The sequence below is a fragment of the Equus przewalskii genome, chromosome 26 (assembly GCF_037783145.1).
Source record: "Equus przewalskii isolate Varuska chromosome 26, EquPr2, whole genome shotgun sequence".
Taxonomy (NCBI): Eukaryota; Metazoa; Chordata; class Mammalia; order Perissodactyla; family Equidae; genus Equus; species Equus przewalskii.
This window is the reverse complement of record NC_091856.1, coordinates 11307834-11327819: the sequence shown is the minus strand read 5'-3', so window position 1 is coordinate 11327819 and position 19986 is coordinate 11307834. Positions and strand designations below refer to the sequence as shown.

At 42.8% G+C, this 19986-nt stretch overlaps 1 protein-coding gene and 1 long non-coding RNA gene across 4 annotated transcripts in view; both read right to left on the bottom strand.

Moving 5' to 3' along the window:
* Positions 1–19062, bottom strand: part of SLC44A1 (solute carrier family 44 member 1) — a 179466-nt gene extending 160404 nt beyond the window's left edge. For all 3 annotated transcript variants that reach the window (XM_070596197.1, XM_070596195.1, XM_070596198.1), the window contains exon 1: positions 18928–19062. In XM_070596197.1, the coding sequence (XP_070452298.1) occupies positions 18928–18963 (36 nt within the window). In that variant the 5' untranslated portion in view covers positions 18964–19062. The remainder of the gene's footprint in view (positions 1–18927) is intronic.
* On the bottom strand, positions 7646–9041 carry LOC139079693 (uncharacterized). The gene is made up of 2 exons (XR_011533542.1): positions 8918–9041; positions 7646–7846 (listed from the first exon to the last, which is right to left on the bottom strand). It is a non-coding gene; the product is annotated as an uncharacterized lncRNA (long non-coding RNA).
* Positions 19063–19986: the final 924 nt, after the last annotated feature.

Genomic DNA, 19986 nt, shown 5'->3' with positions numbered 1-19986 from the left:
AATTCCAGAACAGATTTCCAAAGGAGGGTTTGTGGGCACTCAGAAAAGGAAGAGGTGAACAGTAAGAGCCAGCACATGCACCTGAGTAAGCCATTCCTGGCTAATGTCATGTCCCTGTTTGAGAGTTACAAGAACAGAGTTGGGAAACACATGATATAGCTGAATTGTATTAATATTTGTTGGTCTTACCTCTAATACTATGTCTGGGATAGACAGGGGAAAATGGACTAAAATAAGGGTCAAGGACATTTAGAACTGCTAGAATGATCTTCCGAAAAGTGCTGACCAACTATGGAGAGGTCCTGAAAAGAAATGAAAACTATTTTTAACAAAATAAAATGATAAATAATACCAAGGCCAAAAGATAGTGACACCGGGGGTTTCCAAAGGAAAACAAGCCAGCCAGACCACACTACAATGAACCCCACAATCAGTAAGTCCTTCCCCAAAGGAATATGAAGACAGAATTGGTTTGCTGACCAACTTAGATAAAAACTTGAGAAAGAAATAGTAAATACACCAAATAATAAAGTCAGAATTCCAAAAGCTCACAATAACCTCCCAGACTGGGCAAAAATCAACAGCTTTACATTTCCTACGGAAATTTAAGTTTTGTACTTATCTTTTAAAAATCCAACATTAGAAGAACATCAGGACAGGGGAAAAAGACAACTTAGGGATTTTGGTGAACCGCAAGCTAATGCAAGTGAAGTTGTTGAAAAGGCTAATTCAGCCTGAGGCAACATTAGGAATCCAGAAAAAAGGACTGACAGCATGCAGTTTAGTGAGCTTCTTTCTTTGCACCACACTTTAATGAAACTGTTAAACTAGAACTCATTCAAATGAAAGAGACCTGGATGGTACTTCCAGCAAATGCTGACTAACTGAATATATGCATTTAACTCGGCTCCCTTCCAAAACACCACTAAAATGACAGTAAAGGGATTTAAAGTATTTGGAACTAGGAAGCAGGTAGGAGAGAGATAATTGACACAGCAGACTCCAAAAAGCTAAATTCTGAGTCAACAGTGGAAAAAGCCAGGAAGCAAACCAATTATGCCAGAAAACTCCCCCAAACCTCAGGAATTAGTGGTATAAGATCTCTCTGGAACTGGAGGTGACAGTGGAGCTAAAAATGAGAGGATTCAGCGAAAGGCTGCTTAAGAGCAGCTAGATCTTCCGTGCAGCCGAGCAACTCACTCCCCTCTTGCACCCAGAAGAGCTGTGGGCAGGGCTACCACACAGAACACAAAAGGAATAAGTAAGTAGAAGTTTGCACATTAAATACTGAGATCAGCTCACATTCCAACCTCCTTTCCCTGCCTGGGTCCCAGAACTAGACTATTACCCTCCAGGAGACTAAAAGAGACTTCTTGGGGAAAATGTGATCAGTCCAAGAGAAAACATCAAACGATACTGACACTGGGCATTTCCTAAGGAAACAGGCCAGCCTGATCACCCCACAGTGAACCCCACAGTCAACAATCCCATTCCCAAATAAATACAATGTTTTCAAACAACCTTTTAGAGCCCTCTACTTAAATAATAGAGCAGACAGCTAAGGATCGCTAGACATTTTAGGAAACTTTTAACATGATTCAGAGACAGATGGAAGAAAGTGAGTTGGAAGAAAGAGATGATACAGATACAGAGGAGTGAACTTAAAAGAAATGCACACACATATGCACAGAGATAAGAACAGACGACGCAAAACCAAAAAAGAATATCGAAGAGAACAAAACAAAACCCTAGGAAATTAAGAACTCACAGCAGAAATAAAAACGTAACAGATATACTAAAAGAGAAACTGAGGAAATCTACCAGAATATGGTGTAGAAGACAAGTTCAGAAATGAAAGAAAAGATAAGAAAATTAAAGAACAGGGGAAACAAATGGGAAGGAATCAAAGAAGAACTCAGGAAAAATTTTCCCAACTGCAAAACACAAATTTCCAGATTGAAAGACCCCACAGCGTGATAATAAAAACAGATCCACAGAAGGCGCATCACTGAAAAATGACAGAACATGTGTTACAAGGAAGAGCCTAAAACAAGTTTAATACAAAAAATCAAGAACCGGAATGGCATCAGATTTCAACAGCCACCCTGAAGCAAGAAGATAAAGGAACACATTCTAAATTCTGAGGGAAAATAATTTCCAATCTAGAATTCTACATGCAGCCAAATATTAAATATGTATGAGGTAAGGATAAAAACATGCAAAGTATCAAAAAATTACCCCATATATCCTTTCTCAGAAAGCCACTGAAGGAGGTATTTTACCAAATCAAGAGAATAAACCAAGAAAGAAAAAACAGCACAGGAACACGGATGAAAGAAATCAAATGTTTAAATAAACAGAGGGCCTGGCCCAATGGCCTAGTGGTTAAGTTCATACGCTCCACTTCAGTGGCCTGGGGTTCGCAAGTTTAGATCCCGGGCATGGACCTTGCACTGCTTGTCAAGCCACACTGCGGTGGCATCCCACACAAAACAGAGGAAGATTGGCACAGATGTGAGCTCAGCAACAATCCTCAAGCAAAAAAGGAGAAGATTGGCAACAGATGTTAGCTCAGGGCCACTCTTCCTCACACACACAAAAACGATAAATGGAGAACAATACCACATTCACAGATTGGAAGACTCAATATTACTTGACAATTCTTCCCTAATTGATCTATAGTTTCAACGCAAGCTAAATTAAAATCCCAGCAGGATTCTTTTTTGTAGATATTGACAAGTTGATTCTAAAATGTATAAGGAAAGGCACAAGAATCAGACTAGCCAAAATCGTTTTTCAAAAAGAGGAAAAAAGTTAGCGGTCTCACACTACCTGATTTCAAGATATACTATAAAATAATCAAGACCATGCGGTATTAGTGTTAAGACAAACAGATCAATAAAACAGACTAGAATGTTCAGACATAGACTCACACATTTATGGTTGATATTTGAAAAAGGCACAAAGGCAATTCAATGGGAAAAGTATAGCCTTTTCAACAAATTGTACTGGAATAAGTAGACACTCATACACAAACAAACAAAAACCCAACCTATACCTCAAAATGTACTCGATTACACAAAAATATACTCAAAATGGGTCATCGACCTAAGTGTAAAATATAAAAATAGAAAACTGTAGGGCAGTGTGTTACCTAACAGCTTGGTTGGGGGAGTCATCTGAGGACACAGATATGAACCAATTCTGTCATGTTCGGCCTCTCTTCTCACCCATGCCCTCAGAGATCCTTGAGCCTTAAATGCCTGGTGATCTGGATCTGTATTTATGCTATGCCAAGGATTATGGGGAAGGAGCAGAGATAAGTGGCTGTGTTCAACCCACCACATTGACCAGATTCACTGGTCTCATTCCAAACATACAGATGTTCTGAACTCTTTCCAGAACTTTCAGTGTGAAGGCAGAATAGTTTTCTTCCTCCAATTCTACTTCACCTTTTCTTCCCTCATTCTCCTTACATAGATCTGCAGAATAAAGAAAGCCACATAGCCATTTAAAAAAATATATTTTTTAATAAATTTTTTAAAAGTACATGGGATCCAGATAATTGAGAATCCAATACAAGAAAGATTAAGGGAACGCCCGGTATGATGCGAAGGGAGATCTCAAACTGACAGCTTTGCAGAGGGCCTGAAAAGTGGCCAGCCCAGATTGGAGCTATGGGAAAGATCTCATCAGGAAATGGAAACTGAAAGAATACCAAAGGTATCTGAGCTGACTCAAAGAAATTCACACAACCAGGCAAGAATTTAGAGGCCGATTAGTCATAAGTGCATAGAAAACTACATAAACAGCAAAACAAGACAATTATTATCTCCAAGAGCAACAAAAGATTATGTAGGAATGATGAAATATTACAGGACTCAGCTGTGAAGAGCATTTACAAATTCATAATGTAAAGATGGAACATTGATCCAAACAAAACTATATATGTCTACAGCAGAAAGACAAGGGGGACTGGAGGTATGTAGATGGGATGGGGGTGAAGAATGGTGTTGGAAGAGAGCTCAGACTTTATCTTTCAGAGCATAGGCCAAAATTAATGCGGAAAACTAAACAATGAGTAGGTAGCAATATAAGCAGGTTAGAGATACAGAGGGGAAAAGCAAAAGATTTACTTCAAAGATTTAAAAGTAATGGCCTTAGGGCAACAGAAAATGGGGGAGAGCCTTCAAAAAACAACGATCCTGCTAGAAATGTTTGACTCTTTAAAAACATGAATAGCTTTGATAAAAATAAAAATTAAATAAATAAATCAAAGTTTAAGAGGGAAAAAACCCAGGGGGGGCCCAGAATAGTACAGGATCCAGAATCATGACATTTAGAAATGGTTATATAAACTAAGGGTTTTTAAGTTTAAAACACACACACGCAATTTGGCACACATTACAGGGGTGATTTCAGCTGCCTGGTTATTCTGTCTAGCAAGTGCGTGCAGAATCAGAACCCACAATAAAGTGACATGGACACAAAGCCCAGCTGTGCAATAAAAGAAGAAATTTCTAGTAAGTGCCTGAAAGTAGAATTAACTGTCTCAGGAAGCAGTGAGTTCTCTGCTGATGGAGGCATTTGAGCAGTCCAAACAAAATCCACTTAGTGGACTTGACACTTCGGTGGGCTGGACCTTAGACCCGTTAAGTCCCTGCCAGTTGTGGGCTTTTGTAAAAGAATTCCACGTAATAATCCCCTGTGAATCAGCACCATCCTACAGTAAGACTAGAAGCACTGGTAGGTGAAGAAGCTTAGGACTTAGGACGTGTGCTTCTTTTCTTCTACACCCCCCCCCCCCGCCACCTCCTTTGAGCTTTTGATTTTTCCTTTCAAAAGTCTTAAATATATTTACATTTGATTACAAATCACCTAAAATATTTTTAGAAGCAGATGAAGTGTAACTACTTAAAGAGTAGAAGAGAAAATCCATGTGTGAGTGGGAGAAAGCTGGAAGAGAAACAAGAACGACTGACGTAGTGGTAAAGAGACGAACTGAAGAATCCACTCCGGGCCCGTGGTTCACTGGCCGTGGGACATTAAACGGGTCGTACTACCCAGTTAGGTATGAGACTCTGGGACCAGGACGAGAGCACTGGGGCCTCCTGGCAGGGTGAAAGGGCAGAGATCGTGACTCAGTCAATAGATACAGATGAGCAGCAAGAGAGTTATCAGAAATTAGTGAACAAGAAAAGAACACTTCTGTTCGACTTTAAATAAAGTTCTAGAACCTTGCACTATCAAAGAACAAAAATCACATCTTACCTTAACTGTTGGTCATTTCAACATGGAAATAAAAATATTAAACATATTACAGGTACCATCTTTTCTATGGGACCGCCTCAAGAGCTGAGTGACTTGTCTCTAGGCTTCAGGAAAGCTTTATTTTCTACTCAAGGACAGTATTTTTTCTTTCACGCTGTGTAATAAAATACTGTCATGCCTACAGATACAATAAATTTATCCCAAAGTTTACTGAGCTCCATCCTCCCTAGTTAAGAATAGACATGGATCATACTTCAAAAATCATGTCCGTGTTCCCTTAGGGCACTTCTGTATTTCTAGCTCTTCGTTTTAAAAATTAGTTTAGAATCTACCAAGAAATTATCAGCGCTTGACACACTGTAAACCAGTGTAACTTCCCGCTATTTAAGAAACAGAGATTCAGGTGTGGTGCTCTGATGCTCTGTGGAAGCCCCTACACCTCTCTGTTCCGTCTCCCTTAACAGACTGTCTTCTTCTAGAGGGAAGCTCTCATTCTTGGCTGAATCCAGGCCTTAGCAGCCTGAGGAGCACACCAGTCAGTAAATGCTGAACCAAACCATACCATGGGATCGGCCTGGAATTTTCTCTTTATTCTACCGACATTTTTTATTCTTTTGCTTTTTTCTTTTCAGTGCCTCCCCACTGCCCTTGGAGCATCCTCTCTCCTGCGCCCCAGTCACAGGCAGGGGTCGCTTCTGCAGCACTGCTCTCCACCCTTCCGGTCACAATTTGAACAAAATAAGTAGGATCTGCAGCTCTACGCACTGGGCTCCTGGGCAAGCACTGAGAGGACTGGCCAGAAGAGCTTCCACCATGCGTCCTGCACTGCGGGCTAGAAAAGAAAAGGCGGGGGGCGGCGGGGGGGGGGGGGGGGTGCGGGGCAGAAGGGGAAGGAACCCTCCATTCTTATAAATCCATCAACCAGTCCTGATTAGCTAGCACCGGCTTAGATGCTGATGAGGCCCAGAGGTCTCTAACTTACGACGTACTCTTTTTTTCTTCTGACTGGCTGCTATTAATGTCTTCACCAAGACTTCATTATAATGTAGGAAAACATGCTAACAAAGTCAGGTTCGAAATCACCGAATTAACGTAAAACATTTCAAAATAGTAGCTTATTTTAATTTTCAGGTTCATTCCCATTTCCCTCCACTGACAGGTTCTATTTGTTTTAGTAGTAATTTTGACAAGTATCATTAGCATCATAAACCAAAGTTTTAGTCTCTGAATACCCCGTCCCCCCACCACACTTATTCAATAAACACTTATTGAGGATGTATTATTTGCTTAGCCCCTATAAATCATCTCTGTCCTCAATTCTTTCTCTAACAAAAGATAGTGGGCATTCCATGAGGAGGTCCCGTCTCCAGACGGCCATGTGGAGTGGGAAGCGATAAGTGTAACCACCGTTGAGTCTGCGGAGCAGAGCCGGAAGGAAGGAGGAGAAAACTCCCAAGTGCAGACGGTTGGTTCCCTCTCACTGTTGGCCCAGCTGGCCGGACAGCAGTTCCAATTCTAAAGTTTCAAATGTGAAGGATCCTTCTGTAAGCCACTTACCCTTCCCTAACTTAGTGGAGACCTCAAACCACAAACCTGAGAAACACACACTTTTAAGTTATCATACTATACTCGAGTGACCTGAAATTTAGTTACATTATTTTGCCATTATTTTGAAGTTTGTGATGTGCTCAAACTCAGTTTCAGATCTGCCGAGCGCTTCCTAAGAGCTATCTGATCCAACAGTATTCTTGTTGCTCCGCACGCACTTCCGTCCTCACTTAGGAGCAGGGAACTGAGAAGGAATATTTCAAGCACTGTTTCCCAAAATGTGTTCTGCAGGAAAACAGTTCCTCAAGATGGAATGAAAAAAAAATTTTTTTTTTAAGGATAAATAAATTCAATGAAGGCCAGTTAAGCAAAATTAAATTGGTTTCCTGGGGGCAGGGATGGGCAGTGTGGGGCAATGAGCCCTTAATATGCTAATATGCACTAAGACTCTAAAATGGGGGGGCGGGGTGGAGAGGCGGTATGGAATGAGCAAGAACTTCCCAAGGTTTTCTGACCTCAGAACTCTTTCCTGGGGGGACCACCTTGCAGCCCTGGTGTCTTGGGAGCTCATATTGGGGAAACCCTTAAGGTACTGTTACATAAGTCACATTTTTATCCTTAATGTGAGGGCATGTGGACCACCGACAAGGAGCACAGAGCCTGGTAAGCAGCAGGTCACAGGGCAATGTCCCTTCCCACCCAGGCAGCTCCCTGCTCTGTCTGCCTGTCACCATCTCAAGAGAAACATGTTTCCACTCGGTCTTGGCTTGCTTTCTCACATTAAACTGGAAACTTTTTTAAAATTATCCCCAAAATTAGAATTGCATTCAATTTTAAAATGAAGTTTCTTTATTAAAGTACTATTTCCAAACTTTCATAACTGAATCTGCTTCAACCACAAGTGTCTATTCCAAATCGTTCTCTTGATGTAAAAGTATGGCTGGTTTCAAAACATATTTTATATGCTAGACTTTAAAACTTGATGTCTTTAGAGTTGTCTTCCAACACTTGATTTTTCAGAATTGTCCTGAAAATACAAAATCACATGTAAAATAGATTTGAAAAAACTTTAGGGCTTAGCAAGCAAGGGACAAAACTCTGTTAAATAGGCTGAGTTTTTGAAGTGCAATTTAGTAAAAAAAAAGAAAAAAAAATTCCAGCTTTTGCGCCGGTGGTGAAAATCTCTGCCTTTGTAATTGGATGCTAACGTGCATGCTAATCATTTACGCTACAGAGTCAACTTCACTGTGGCCATTTTCTTCACCCTTTCCCTTCTTAGTGCTCTCCAGAGCCTTGTTGGCACTCAATACTAAATAATGTCAGCATCAATTACATTAACCCTTTCAGAAGCCATGGATCTCCAAAGACTAAATATACATTTCTTATTTAAAACTGTATTCCCGAGAATCTGAGTTATGAGGAAAGGACACAACTGTAGTCATATTTAGTAAACTTACTGATGTGATAGACTTGTTCAGACTTAAGTTTTTAGGAGAAAGTGTAGCAGGGCCCAAGAGGAGATGCACAGCAGTCAAGGGTCCCTAGAATCCGAGGTTTATAACCACCAGGTACGCAGACCACAGACTGCTCCAAATTGTCACACTCTGACCTCTAGTGTGGGGTGCACTGATTTAAAACCAACACCCCCCCACACACACAACACTTTAAAGGGAGAGTAAACAGTACACACAGTCTCTGGAACTAAGTGACAGAAAATGATATCCGAGATACATTTAAGATACCACCATTTAAATGTAGCAGCTCTCAGTGCAGCAGAGGGATGAGGGGAGCGAACACAGTGCAGCAGGAAACGCACCAGCTCTGAACCACTCCGAGCTTTACACTCGTGGGGGGCACCTCGGGCAAGCTGCCTAAGCTTTGTGAGCCTCAGTTTCCTAATCTGTAAAATGGGGCTGACGCTGGTACCCATCTCAGAGTTGTGAGAATAAAATGAAATTTATTACATGAGAGCAGACAATTGGGGAAGGAGGGCAGGGAAACCCCCAGTTAGTGACTGTTCATCTCTAGTCCCTGTGCTCGTTTCCTACTTGTCTGCTCTCATATTTATGCTCTTTCCTCCCCCTCAGAGCCTACTCACCCTTAAAGCATCTCCTCCATGTGCATATGACTTAAAGCATCTTCTGAAATCCACTTCTGGGTCTTCCACTGCTCATGGGAAATTGCTACACGGGAGTATTAATATCAATATCACCTCAACTCAGTCTACACAAAATTAAATTCATCTTCCTCTCCCCACAACTAGTCTCCGTCTCAACTCCCATGTCTAACAGAATAAATTCAATTGAATTTTATATGAAGAAAAGAAACTTTTACACCAGAAATATGATGTTTAAAATTAAACTCTTTTGTTATTTTAAATAATGCCACATGGAAAGATTCTTGCATATAGCATTTACTATACTTTTGGATTACTAAATAAGGAGTGTTAACTTTTTTTACCGGCTTTCAATGTACGTCATCAGTGTCCCAAAAGAGTCATTCCAACTTATCCAGCAAATCAATAAAGTATACTTGAGTCAAAACCACATGAGCAATTAATATCACTCTGCTAGGTTTTACCAAAGTTACAGGTGTAAAAGGGAGTCTTTGTGCTTTGAGTTAATTTGCTTATTAGCAAGACTGAACATATTTACATATTAGCGTACTATTTCCCCTTCTATAAATTAGCTCTTTGCTGCAGAGATGCATTTTTTACACTGTGCGAGCTCTTAGCGTCATAAAGATATTCTAAACAATGACGTGACTCTTCAGTTTTATTACTGCTTATGCAAAAAAAAAACAAAAACAGGAAAAAAAAAGAAGTTAAACATGAAAAAAAAAGAAAGGCACTCTCTTTTTCCTTCTCTATCCGAGTATATTCCACTTCGTATTATGGCTCCTTTAGTGCATCAGGGAAGGACGGGAGGAGAAGGAAGAAGAAAATTTTAAGGAAAAAGAAAAAAAAATGAGTACCAATCAGACAGATAAACACATACAGAAGTGAGAAGTAAGAATAGGTAGAAAAGGAAATTGAGAAGTAAAGGGGAGGTTATACTAACCCTCAAGGTTCTCTTGGGGACCACTGACTGTAGGAATACTAATTAGCTACTTAGCCATTATTTCAACCTTAAATGCTCTTCTTTCTCCTGAAGCTATCTTGGCCTCAGAATGGGAAAGAGGCCGTGGGGGTGGGGAAAAGAGAAAGACAGGAGCTCAGCGGTGGCCAGAGCAGAATCCTTGCGGGAATAGGAAAATAATTGTGTGGCTTTCAACCAGGAACTGTGAAAAGTTTTATAATGGAGATAGAAGCAAAATGTTAGGAAACACTATAAAAGTGTGATTTTATAGGCAGAAGAAAGTGGCAAAACTATGTAGCAGATACTATTGGCTGCCTACCCAGTCACCATGCCACCCTCTGCATTGCTGGCAGACTCTAATTTTGTTCTGGTTTTGCTCTGCCCTCCACTTGACTCAGGGAAATCCTGGTTAGTCTAAGCCAATTACCCGGTCTTTTGCCTCCCCCTTGCTAGAGGCTGTTTAGGGCTGAGCATGCAGCCCTCCCTAACTCCTACTAAAGGAAAACCACTAGAGATTGTCAGCTCAGCAAAAGGAGGTGGGAGAGCCACATCCGTCTTGGGATCAAGAGGGAAGCTAAGTGAGGAAAAGCTACCTCCCTTAAAATGACAGAGAGAGAACTCAGGTCCTTGTTGACATCATCAAGCCACTGAACTAGCCAACCAGGAAGCCACCCTACCTCTCACTTACCAGAGATAATCTTTCCTTAATGCTTGAGCTATTTAGATTTAAGGTTTTTTTTTTTATTTCTTACAGCTGAATCATCCTAAATTGTCCATAACGAAAAATCTTACACGATCATTGTTATCATCACATTATCACAACGCTACAAAAAGAAAAAGGAGCAAACTTTAATACCTTCACTGCTACTTGAACATTTTAAGTAACCACCAATTTTTCCATCTTTTTGCTGTTTTCCTTATTTTACATTATATAAACATATCAAGAAATCAACACTTATGTTTAACACTTTTCAGTATATCTGGCAACCTTAAAAATTAGAATTAAAATAGATTTTAAGAGTTTCCTTACTAAATAAATGTCTAAATATTTGGTTCTGGGATGTTGTAGAGAGCAGCTAAAAAGAGTAATATTACTATTTTCAAAAGAAATAAATTACAGCGGTTTATCAACCAAATGTTTTTTAAGTAAATCCTATTATACAAATGACATGAAATCAGAAAAGAATCCAACGGGGGGAAAAACTAACACTCTCCTGTTGAGTATATTAAAACATACTGGAAAATGCACATCTTTTTCAAAAATTACCTTTTAGAAAAAGCACTAAGTTTGATACAATGCATAAATTCAAAATTGGTATTTTATGCTACGCTATATTCCAAATACATGAGAAAACAAAAAGCACTAAAACAGAAGAAATATTACTGTGCTGGAAACTTTAACCATTTTCACAGAGTGAATTCCCACAGCAGAAATAACAATGTCTCTTTAATGACTGAAATTTTCACCAGCTCAAACACTTTTTCTTTATAACACTACACATAAAGTCCCATCCATTTGTGCCTGCTATAGAAACATCAGCACTGTAAATCCAACTGGCCGTTACTGGAGCGGACCAGTCTTTTCCCATCCACCTTGACCCCGTAACTTACACCTCTATGAGTACGCGTGCTTCACACGGAGATGCACAGCGGCCACAGACAAGCTGCTTAAGACTGCTGCTGAAAACTCTGTTGAGACTCTCCTTCGACTGTATTTATCCTTTTTAACAATTTTTGTATTGAATTTTAAAACACGAGAATTGCTGAAGTAGGAGTTATCCACATCCATCCATAGAAGGAAAGAGAGTATTTGTTAATTTGTTCAAATATTTCACGAGCACCTACAAACACCAGGTACCAGCTAAGCAGAGAGACACTGATAACAGCAATGAACGAGCAGATGGTCCCTCTCTTTATCAGATCAGTCTGGACCGGGGGACAGTAAACATTTTCTGTAAAGGGCCACAGAGTACGTATTTACGCTTCTGGGCCACAACTAACTACTCACCTCTGCCATTGTAGTAAGAAAGCTACAGACGATATACAAACAAATGAGTGTGGTTGTGTCCCAATAAAACTTTATTTCAAATTTCGTATAATTTTTATGAACTAAATTTCCCATGCAATAACGTTCTTCTTTTGATTTTTTCAACCACTGAAAAATACAGATACCATTTTCAGCAATCTTAGCTTGTAAGGGCCACAAAAACAGGGGGCCTGCAAGGCTGGGCCCATGGGCTGTAGTTTTGCCAATTCCTGATCTAGACATTAATATTAACTGTATAATTATTTGTTTATTGCTTTAAGTGCTCAAAAGGAAAATACATAAGGCTATGAGACTTTAATGAGGAGACACGGCCTGGTTTGAAGAATCCAGGAATCTTTTCCCAAAGAAGTGACTTGTAGGCTGAAACTTAAAGGATGAGTATGTAGTAGCCAGCCAAAATCCAGGGAGAAAAGCAGAAAGCCTTCCAGACTAGTGAACAGCGTGTGCAAAAAGCCCTAGAAGAAGAAGGAATACAATCTACTGAAGAATCTGAGGCTGAAGCACAAAGACTAAGGAGAAGCATGGCATGAGATGACAATGACACTAGAGAGAGACAAGAGACCAGCCCACAGAGTCTTGTTGGCTAGGGTCAGAGATTCCGGCCTTTGTCCTAAGAGCAAACGAAACCATTAAAGGGCTTCAAGTAGGAGAAGGGCACAACCAGTTTTGGATTTTTTAAAGATCATTAAGACCACAGTATGGAGAAAAATTAGAAGGGAATGTAAATGAATACAGGGAGATTTGTAAGCAAGGTTCTGGCCAAAGATGACAGAGGCCTAGACCAGGGTGCCTGCAGCGGAGTTCAGAAGGCAGAAGAGGCAAGATGTGGAGACTAGATGAGGAAAAATGAAAGGCAGTTTCTCTACCTGCCTCAGGTTTCCAGTTTCCACACTAAGACATTGGTACTATTCAGTGAATCAAAGATACTGAAAAAGACGTGTGTGTATGTGTATATATGTGTGTGTGTGTGTCTACAAATTTTGAGTTTGGTTTTTGACATGCTGAGTTTGAGTTGCCTATAAGACATTCTAGTGGAAGTGAGAAGTAGTCAGTCGGATACAAGGATGAGAGCCCAGAAAAGAGTTTGTTTCAATTCAGTAATTCCATTTGAGAATTGTCCGCATACAGATTGTAATTGAAACCATAGGAGGAGATGAAATTACCTAAAGGGTATGGAAACGTGGTTTCCAACCTTGGTGGCACATGAGAATCACCAGGGGAACTTTAAAAAATTTTGATGCCCAGGGGCCAGCGGAGTGGCATAGCGGTTAAGTGCACACATTCCGCTTCCCTGGCCCGGGGTTCGCTGGTTCAGATCCCGGGTGCAGACACAGCACCGCCTGGCAAGCCATGCTGTGGTAGGCATCCAAAATAAAAGTAGAGGAAGATGAGCAAAGATGTTAGCTAAGGGCCAGTCTTCCTCAGCAAAAAAAAGAGGAAGATTGGCAGCAGATGTTAGCTCAGGGCTAATCTTCCTAAAAAAAAAAAAAATGTGGATGCCCAGATAGTACCCCTGGACCAATGGGATCAGAATCTCTAGGAGTAGGACACTGGCACCAGTGTTTTTTAAAATACTCTAAGTGCTTCCAATGTGCAGCCAAGGTTGCGAAGATAAGACGACTTCAGACATTAAGACTTAACAGTACCACAGACAGATCAAGAGATTAAGAGACTAAGTAGGTTTCTAGTCCCAGCTACCTCATAATGTATCTCTCTGACCTCAGACTACTTCATATCTCTAAATTCTAGTTTAGCTCAACAGAAAAGAGAGATAGTAGGACTAGTTTATCTCTAATATCCCTAGAGTTCCAAAAACCTGAGCCAAAGTGACAAAATTCAAATATTTCTTTCTTTGGGAGGTGGGGGGATAGGAAAACAACTATTAACCAATTACCAGTAGTAGAATATAGAATGTATTTTTATAAATAACTATCCTCCCAAGCCAATAACATTTCTAAATGATAGGATTAATACATCAAATAGCATTTGATGGTATTTTCTAGGCCAGGGAACATTGTAACTGGACTATATGATACTACGTTGTTCTGCTGCTGGTGGAAGTCCAAAAATGGCGGCATGAATTTAACTTGGAAATTCCTTGATTCAAAATGTTTTCAGCGAGCCTTTTCTAAACATAAAGTGAGCTGCAATTTCAGATCTGGGAAGCATGCACGTGAACACAGAAAGAGAAGCCCGGGACCCGGTTTCAGAAGACCTGGGTTCAAGTTTGGATCTGTCACCCCAGCCAAGTGCCCTAACCTCCAAGTAACAATTTCCTCAGCTGTACAACGGAAGCAAAGTCAACTTTAGAGTTACTGTAGACATCAACATATGAAACTGGCTGTGAAAAACAGCTCCACAAAAAGTATTACCGTTTTTACGTTCTTTTCCAGCCAACTTTAACATTAACCCTGATTTACATATTTTGAGGAGCGGATCTTCTGTACGAACAGCACAGTATTCAGAAGAAAAAAAAAACTGCCTTCATGTCATCACTTTTTGTTCCAGTGACAGCAAGTCTACTTTGCTGGACATATTTTAGTGAAACAACTTGGTCTCTGTCGGTAAGTCCCACTACACTCTTCAAATTTCATTTTTACTATCTGACTTGAAATTCCACAAAGCACAATGGGACTATAGTATTATTAAAATTCTGTCAGGGAATAGTTAACATTCTCAAAAGCAAACCGGTGTTTGTGAACCACCTGGTAGTTTTTCATTACTTCTAAGACAAGATATGAGAGCTAGAAAAAGACAGTTAAATATATAGCTCTCAATCTGAAGACTCCGAGACAAGACAGTAGACAAGCACAATTTCTCCCGAAGTCAGACAGACAAGGGGCAGTTTGTTCAATCAGAAAGATTCTCCTCCATCTCTCTCACAATTTCTAAGGTTAGAACCAAAGGACACGGAACTTCAGAGCACTTGCAAAATCTCCTGGCCTCCAACGCACGCTGTGAGAAATAATGATCCAGCCATTAACGACAAACTCTCAGGGCAATTTGCTAAGTAATCTTTCCAAAGCCTCCTTCATTCAAACCGGCTTGTCAATGGGAAAGAATATTTCATAAATCTGAAGATTTACAAGCGAACTTTGAAGTTCAACATTGCAAGAAGAGAAATTATGCCAGGTTATAACAGAACAAACGAATTATGGAGAGTTAGGAATAAATTTTAAGAGTCTTAGGGAGGATTAGTGCTGTAAAAAGAAACTCAAGACTATCTCACGTTTATGTTCCCTTCAAAGAGATTTTTAGGCAAAGGCTATCATGTGTTGGCTTGTTTCGAGCAATTACTAATATTAGCAAATACCTTGTAGTGGTCATTAATAAAAAGCAAAACATAATTAAGAGTTCTCTAAGAGCCCTGACTCACTAGACACTCTTTTTTTTTTTTTTATTTTTTTGAGGAAGATTAGCCCTGACCTAACCACTCCCAGTCCTCCTCTTTCTGCTGATGAAGACTGGCCCTGAGCTAACATCCATGCCCATCCTCCTCTACTTTATATGTGGGACGCCTACCATAGCATGGCTTGCCAGGCGGTGTCATGCCCGCACCCGGGATCCGAACCGGTGAACCCCGGGCCACTGAAGCAGAACGTGCACACTTACCCACTGCTGCACCACCAGGCCAGCCCCTCCTAGACACTCTTAAGATTCTTAGATATACATACCGGATACAGCACAAATTATTTTGCCAATAACTTGCTCCTTCAATAATAAAATATGAGTTGGTATAGAATGTGACATTTATCTATGATCTAAATCCTAAAACAGGATAATTATTTTGATGACATGTTATGATATCCAGACACTACCCCAGAAATGAAAATAATACCAGGACTACAAGAGATGAAACAGTTTGGAAGACCATAAATTCTTTTATGAGAGTCTACAACATCGCAAGAGACTATGAGAGAAAATAAATTGTATCTCAAAAGTGAATCCCAACCACAAAAAGGAAATATACTATATTTACATTGATAAAACCTGCAAGGGCTTTAAAATTGCTGATGATACCACTGAGAAAAGCTAAGCTGAACTGCAGATTACCTCAAAGCACGTTGTTTTGATGTGCTGTGCAGGTTATCATTAGAGTTTGCAGACAAGCTCTTTTAAGACGTTATAGCCACTGCTCCAACTAAAATATAAGCATTGAGCAGAGTAGCAGGAGAAAAGGAAAAACCTAGCCAATTTTGCAAACTGAGAGTACCACTGACAGAATAGTAAGGAATGTGGAAAGGGCAGGTGAATTTTAACCTAAACAGTTCAAATTTTAGCTTAGAAGAGGAAGGCCTGGTGGAATTCCTCAACCAGCCCGTGGAAGTGAAATAGCAGCCAGGTCAGGTCGGATTCATATTCAGTGTTATTTGGCAGCCAGATGTTCAAATTTGCATGGATACATTCTGTTCATTGACTATTGCCGAGCAACTATTACATACAAGGTATAGCGAGGCACTGCAATGGATACAAAGATGGGGAAAACAAAAGCAATTCCTCTCCTCAAGAAGCCTGCGATCCAGTAAAAGGGATGAAAGAAACATATTCTGCCTGGAAATAGAACGGGAGCCTCAATGGAGGTTCAAAGTGATGTGCAGGTTCACAGCTGGAGAAGATGTGGAGTTACATCCCTATTTTGTTTCAACACGATACAGATAGATACTATATTATTCTAAAACTGGTGATGCTCCTGAAAGGAGCATGAAAATGCCAACAGATTGGTAACATTTCACAAATAAAGAGTGATGCCAAAATCTCAAATAAGAAAAAAGAAATGATGACCAGCTCTTTGGCACAAAACCTGTTCCTCAATGCGCCACTGAATACTACAATTTCCTAAAGCTGAACTTAAAGGCATGTGACAGCTGCTGATTGGTTATTGGAATCCACACAAAAAAATGCACCCCTCGGGGTGCATGACAAGCATCTTGTCTGTAGAACATGGCATGAAGGAAACAGTGGCTGCGAAAGGAGGAAAAAGCAAAGAAAATGTACATGACAGCATTCTGAACAGTACAGTGTGGAGCTAGTCAAATGCAAGACCTGTTATTAAAGCAGACTTTGGGTCTAGCATCCACGCCTCCCAAATTTAATTGTTCCTGCACTGAACACGCCATCCATAAACTATCAATACTTTGCTGTCTTAAAGGCATTTCAACACCAAAAGAGGATGTAAAGTAACCTAGTTCTTTAAAAAAAAGGTAATATGAAAGATACTTTTTTGGTGAATATTTCAGTAAATATTAGATGAACCGTACCCAACTAGATCCTCTCGCCGCACCTTGCCCCCCTCCCCAAAATCCCTAACCAGTTGGAAGGTATTGTGGAATTCCACATCCTTATCTTTTAATATGAAAACCCTGGTCTATCGACCTCTCCTTCATAACACCATCATGTATAGTTTTTCTTTGCTATTCTAACTCAATAGAAAGGTTTGACTACCTAAACCAATCAGCCTGATTATGATCCGAGTAGAAAAAAAAAAAAAAAAAAAACCCACAAGGGTAAGCAAACACCCAGAGAAAGAACTGGACGAACAGGATGGACATGTACTTCATAAAACATAAATGTCCTCCATTCATCAGCAATTCTAGTCATTTTCTCTCGAACAGATCTCAGATTTTCAGAACAAGTATGCAGGTTATTTAAAACTGAGTTATATATAGTCATTTAGCAGCAGCAAAACACTTCTGGCATTATCACAGATGCTAGATCTTTGGAGGAATTTTTTTTTTTTTCCAAACTAGGATCTTTCTTCACCAAGAACTGGCCAGCCTTTATTTGTAAAAACAAGAGCTCTTGTCTCCCCCCAAAACAAACAAATCAAGGCCCACAGTTAAATTCTACGCTAATGAAACTGTGAGATTACATGCCAGGCGTTGTCAGAGCCGATTTTTCATACCCCACCACCAGACAGTTTGATGCAGTATTCCTGATTGCTTTTTATCGTATTTGTAAATACACTCACTAATCCACTAAATTAGGTAATTTACAAACAGGTCCTCTCAGTTATTAGCGGCCAGCAGTCAAGTCCTATTACATTTGATCCTTATACAGTTGTCTAAACATTTCCATCCAGGTTAAGGGCTCGGATTGGCAAGGGAGAGGGAGGTTAGCGAAATTTGGATGGGGGCAGGGTAGAAGCTGGGAGAAATCTCCGCATCTCAGCAGCCCTCAGCGACAACAGTCAGCCAGTGCCCACAGAAAAACTAAATTCGGCACCTCTTCCTCCTGTTACACTGGCAACAAAGAGGGAGTTTCCGTAACGCTCCCGTCACCCACCAGGTGCCCAATCTCCTTCCCAGCCCAGTCCCGGCGCTCCCGCAGGGGCCTCGGTGTGCGAAGAGGCCGCGGTGCCCGGGGTCAAGGCACAAGCGGGGGATGGGGTGAGACGCGAGCGGGTGGGATCCGGGAAGTGGGCCAAGGATGGGCTCCAGGACCCGCTTAGACACTTGAACCCGGACGGGGGGCGGCGGGCAAGAGCCAAGAGACAGAATATCTAATGGAGCAGAAACTGGAATAAGGTGGGAGAAGGGTGTAGAGCCCATGCTCGGAGTACTCCTCCTGGGAGCACAGGAAATAGCCGGTGGATCGGGAGGTGGGAAGAGAGGAGCAAGGCCCGGAAGACAAGGGAAGAGGGTGCCACCTGGGCAGAGAGAAGGCGCCTGTGTTGCCTCTACCTGCAGGCGGGTGGGACGGGCCGCTCAGGTGTGACCGGGAGGAGGAGGCCAAGTCGGAAGGGGCTGGGGAGAGCTGGGGGCGCACTGGGGACCGCGCAGAGGCGCCTGCGGGTCGGCAGCCGCGGAGCCAGCGCGGGGGCATCGGCGGGACAGGCGGGAAGGAGAAGCGGGGATGGGGGTCTCTGGAGCGCACGGAGGGCTGAAGGAAGGCTCGCGGGTAGCGGGAGGCATCCGGCGGCGGGCGCCCGCGACGCGGGGCGGGGGAGGCATCCCGGCGGGCGGCCGGGAGGCGGGGGCCCCTCACCTGCGCGGCGGAGGAGGCGGAGCTGCAGCAGCCCATGGCGGGGCCGGAGGAGCCCGGAGGCGGCGCCGGGCGCGCAGCTACGCCCCGGAGCCCCTCGGCATGCGAGCCGGCGGGCGCCCGGGGAGGGCGCGGCCTGGCCCCGCACGGCTCGGCGGCGGCGGCGGCGGCAGCGGCTCGGGCGGCGGCTGGGACTCAGGAGGCGGCGCGGCTCGGGGCGGGCGCCGGCCACATCCCCCGGCGGCGGCGGCGGCGGCTGCGCGGCTCCTGCTCCGCTCCTGCTGCTGCAGCTGCTCCCCAGCGGAAAGGGGCGGGCGGCGGCGGCAGCGCCTCCCCCTGTCCCCCGCCTCCCGCCTCCCGCGCCCAGTCCCTCTCCCGCTCCCTCTCCCGGGCCGCCGCCTCCTCAGCGCCGCGCGCTTCTCCCATCAGACTCCCCGCCCCCAGTGCAGCGCCGCGCGGGCGGCGAGGCGGCGGCGGCCAAAACGAGGCCGGGCCCTTGGCGCGCGTGGGAGACTGCGCGGGGCCGGGCCCATTTAGCGGTGGCACCGAGGCAGAGCGCTGCCTCGGGGCGAGAGGGCGCCCTGGGTGAGGCGCCCGAGGGCTGGGCAGGCTCGTGGCCGAAATGGGGCCGGGTTGCTTCCGGACTCGGGAGGCACAGGCGAGGCACGCGGGGCTGCTCTCTGTTCGCCACTCGGCGCGCACCCAGAAGACCCTAATGGCTTTTTACCGCTCCGACGGCTGCTTTTTTTATCCAGAGGAAAGCGTACACATAAGCCTCCCCTGGAGAAGAAGTGGGGATAGAAGACGAGGAGAAACAAGCATCTGCTGCCACTGGCCCCATTTTGCTGATGTGGAAACTGAGCCTTGAAGGGGACTAAGAGCCTAATGAAATGCACCCAAGGTCGAAATTGTTCTAAAGAGCCAAAAATCGGGAAAAGGCGAAAAGTTCTCCAGGTCTGTCAATTTACGGACGTGTTGGATCTGGACTAAACTTTCTTATACAGGATAGTGCACAAAAAAACAATAAGCCGGTATTAATTCATCCATACTAAAAATATTTAC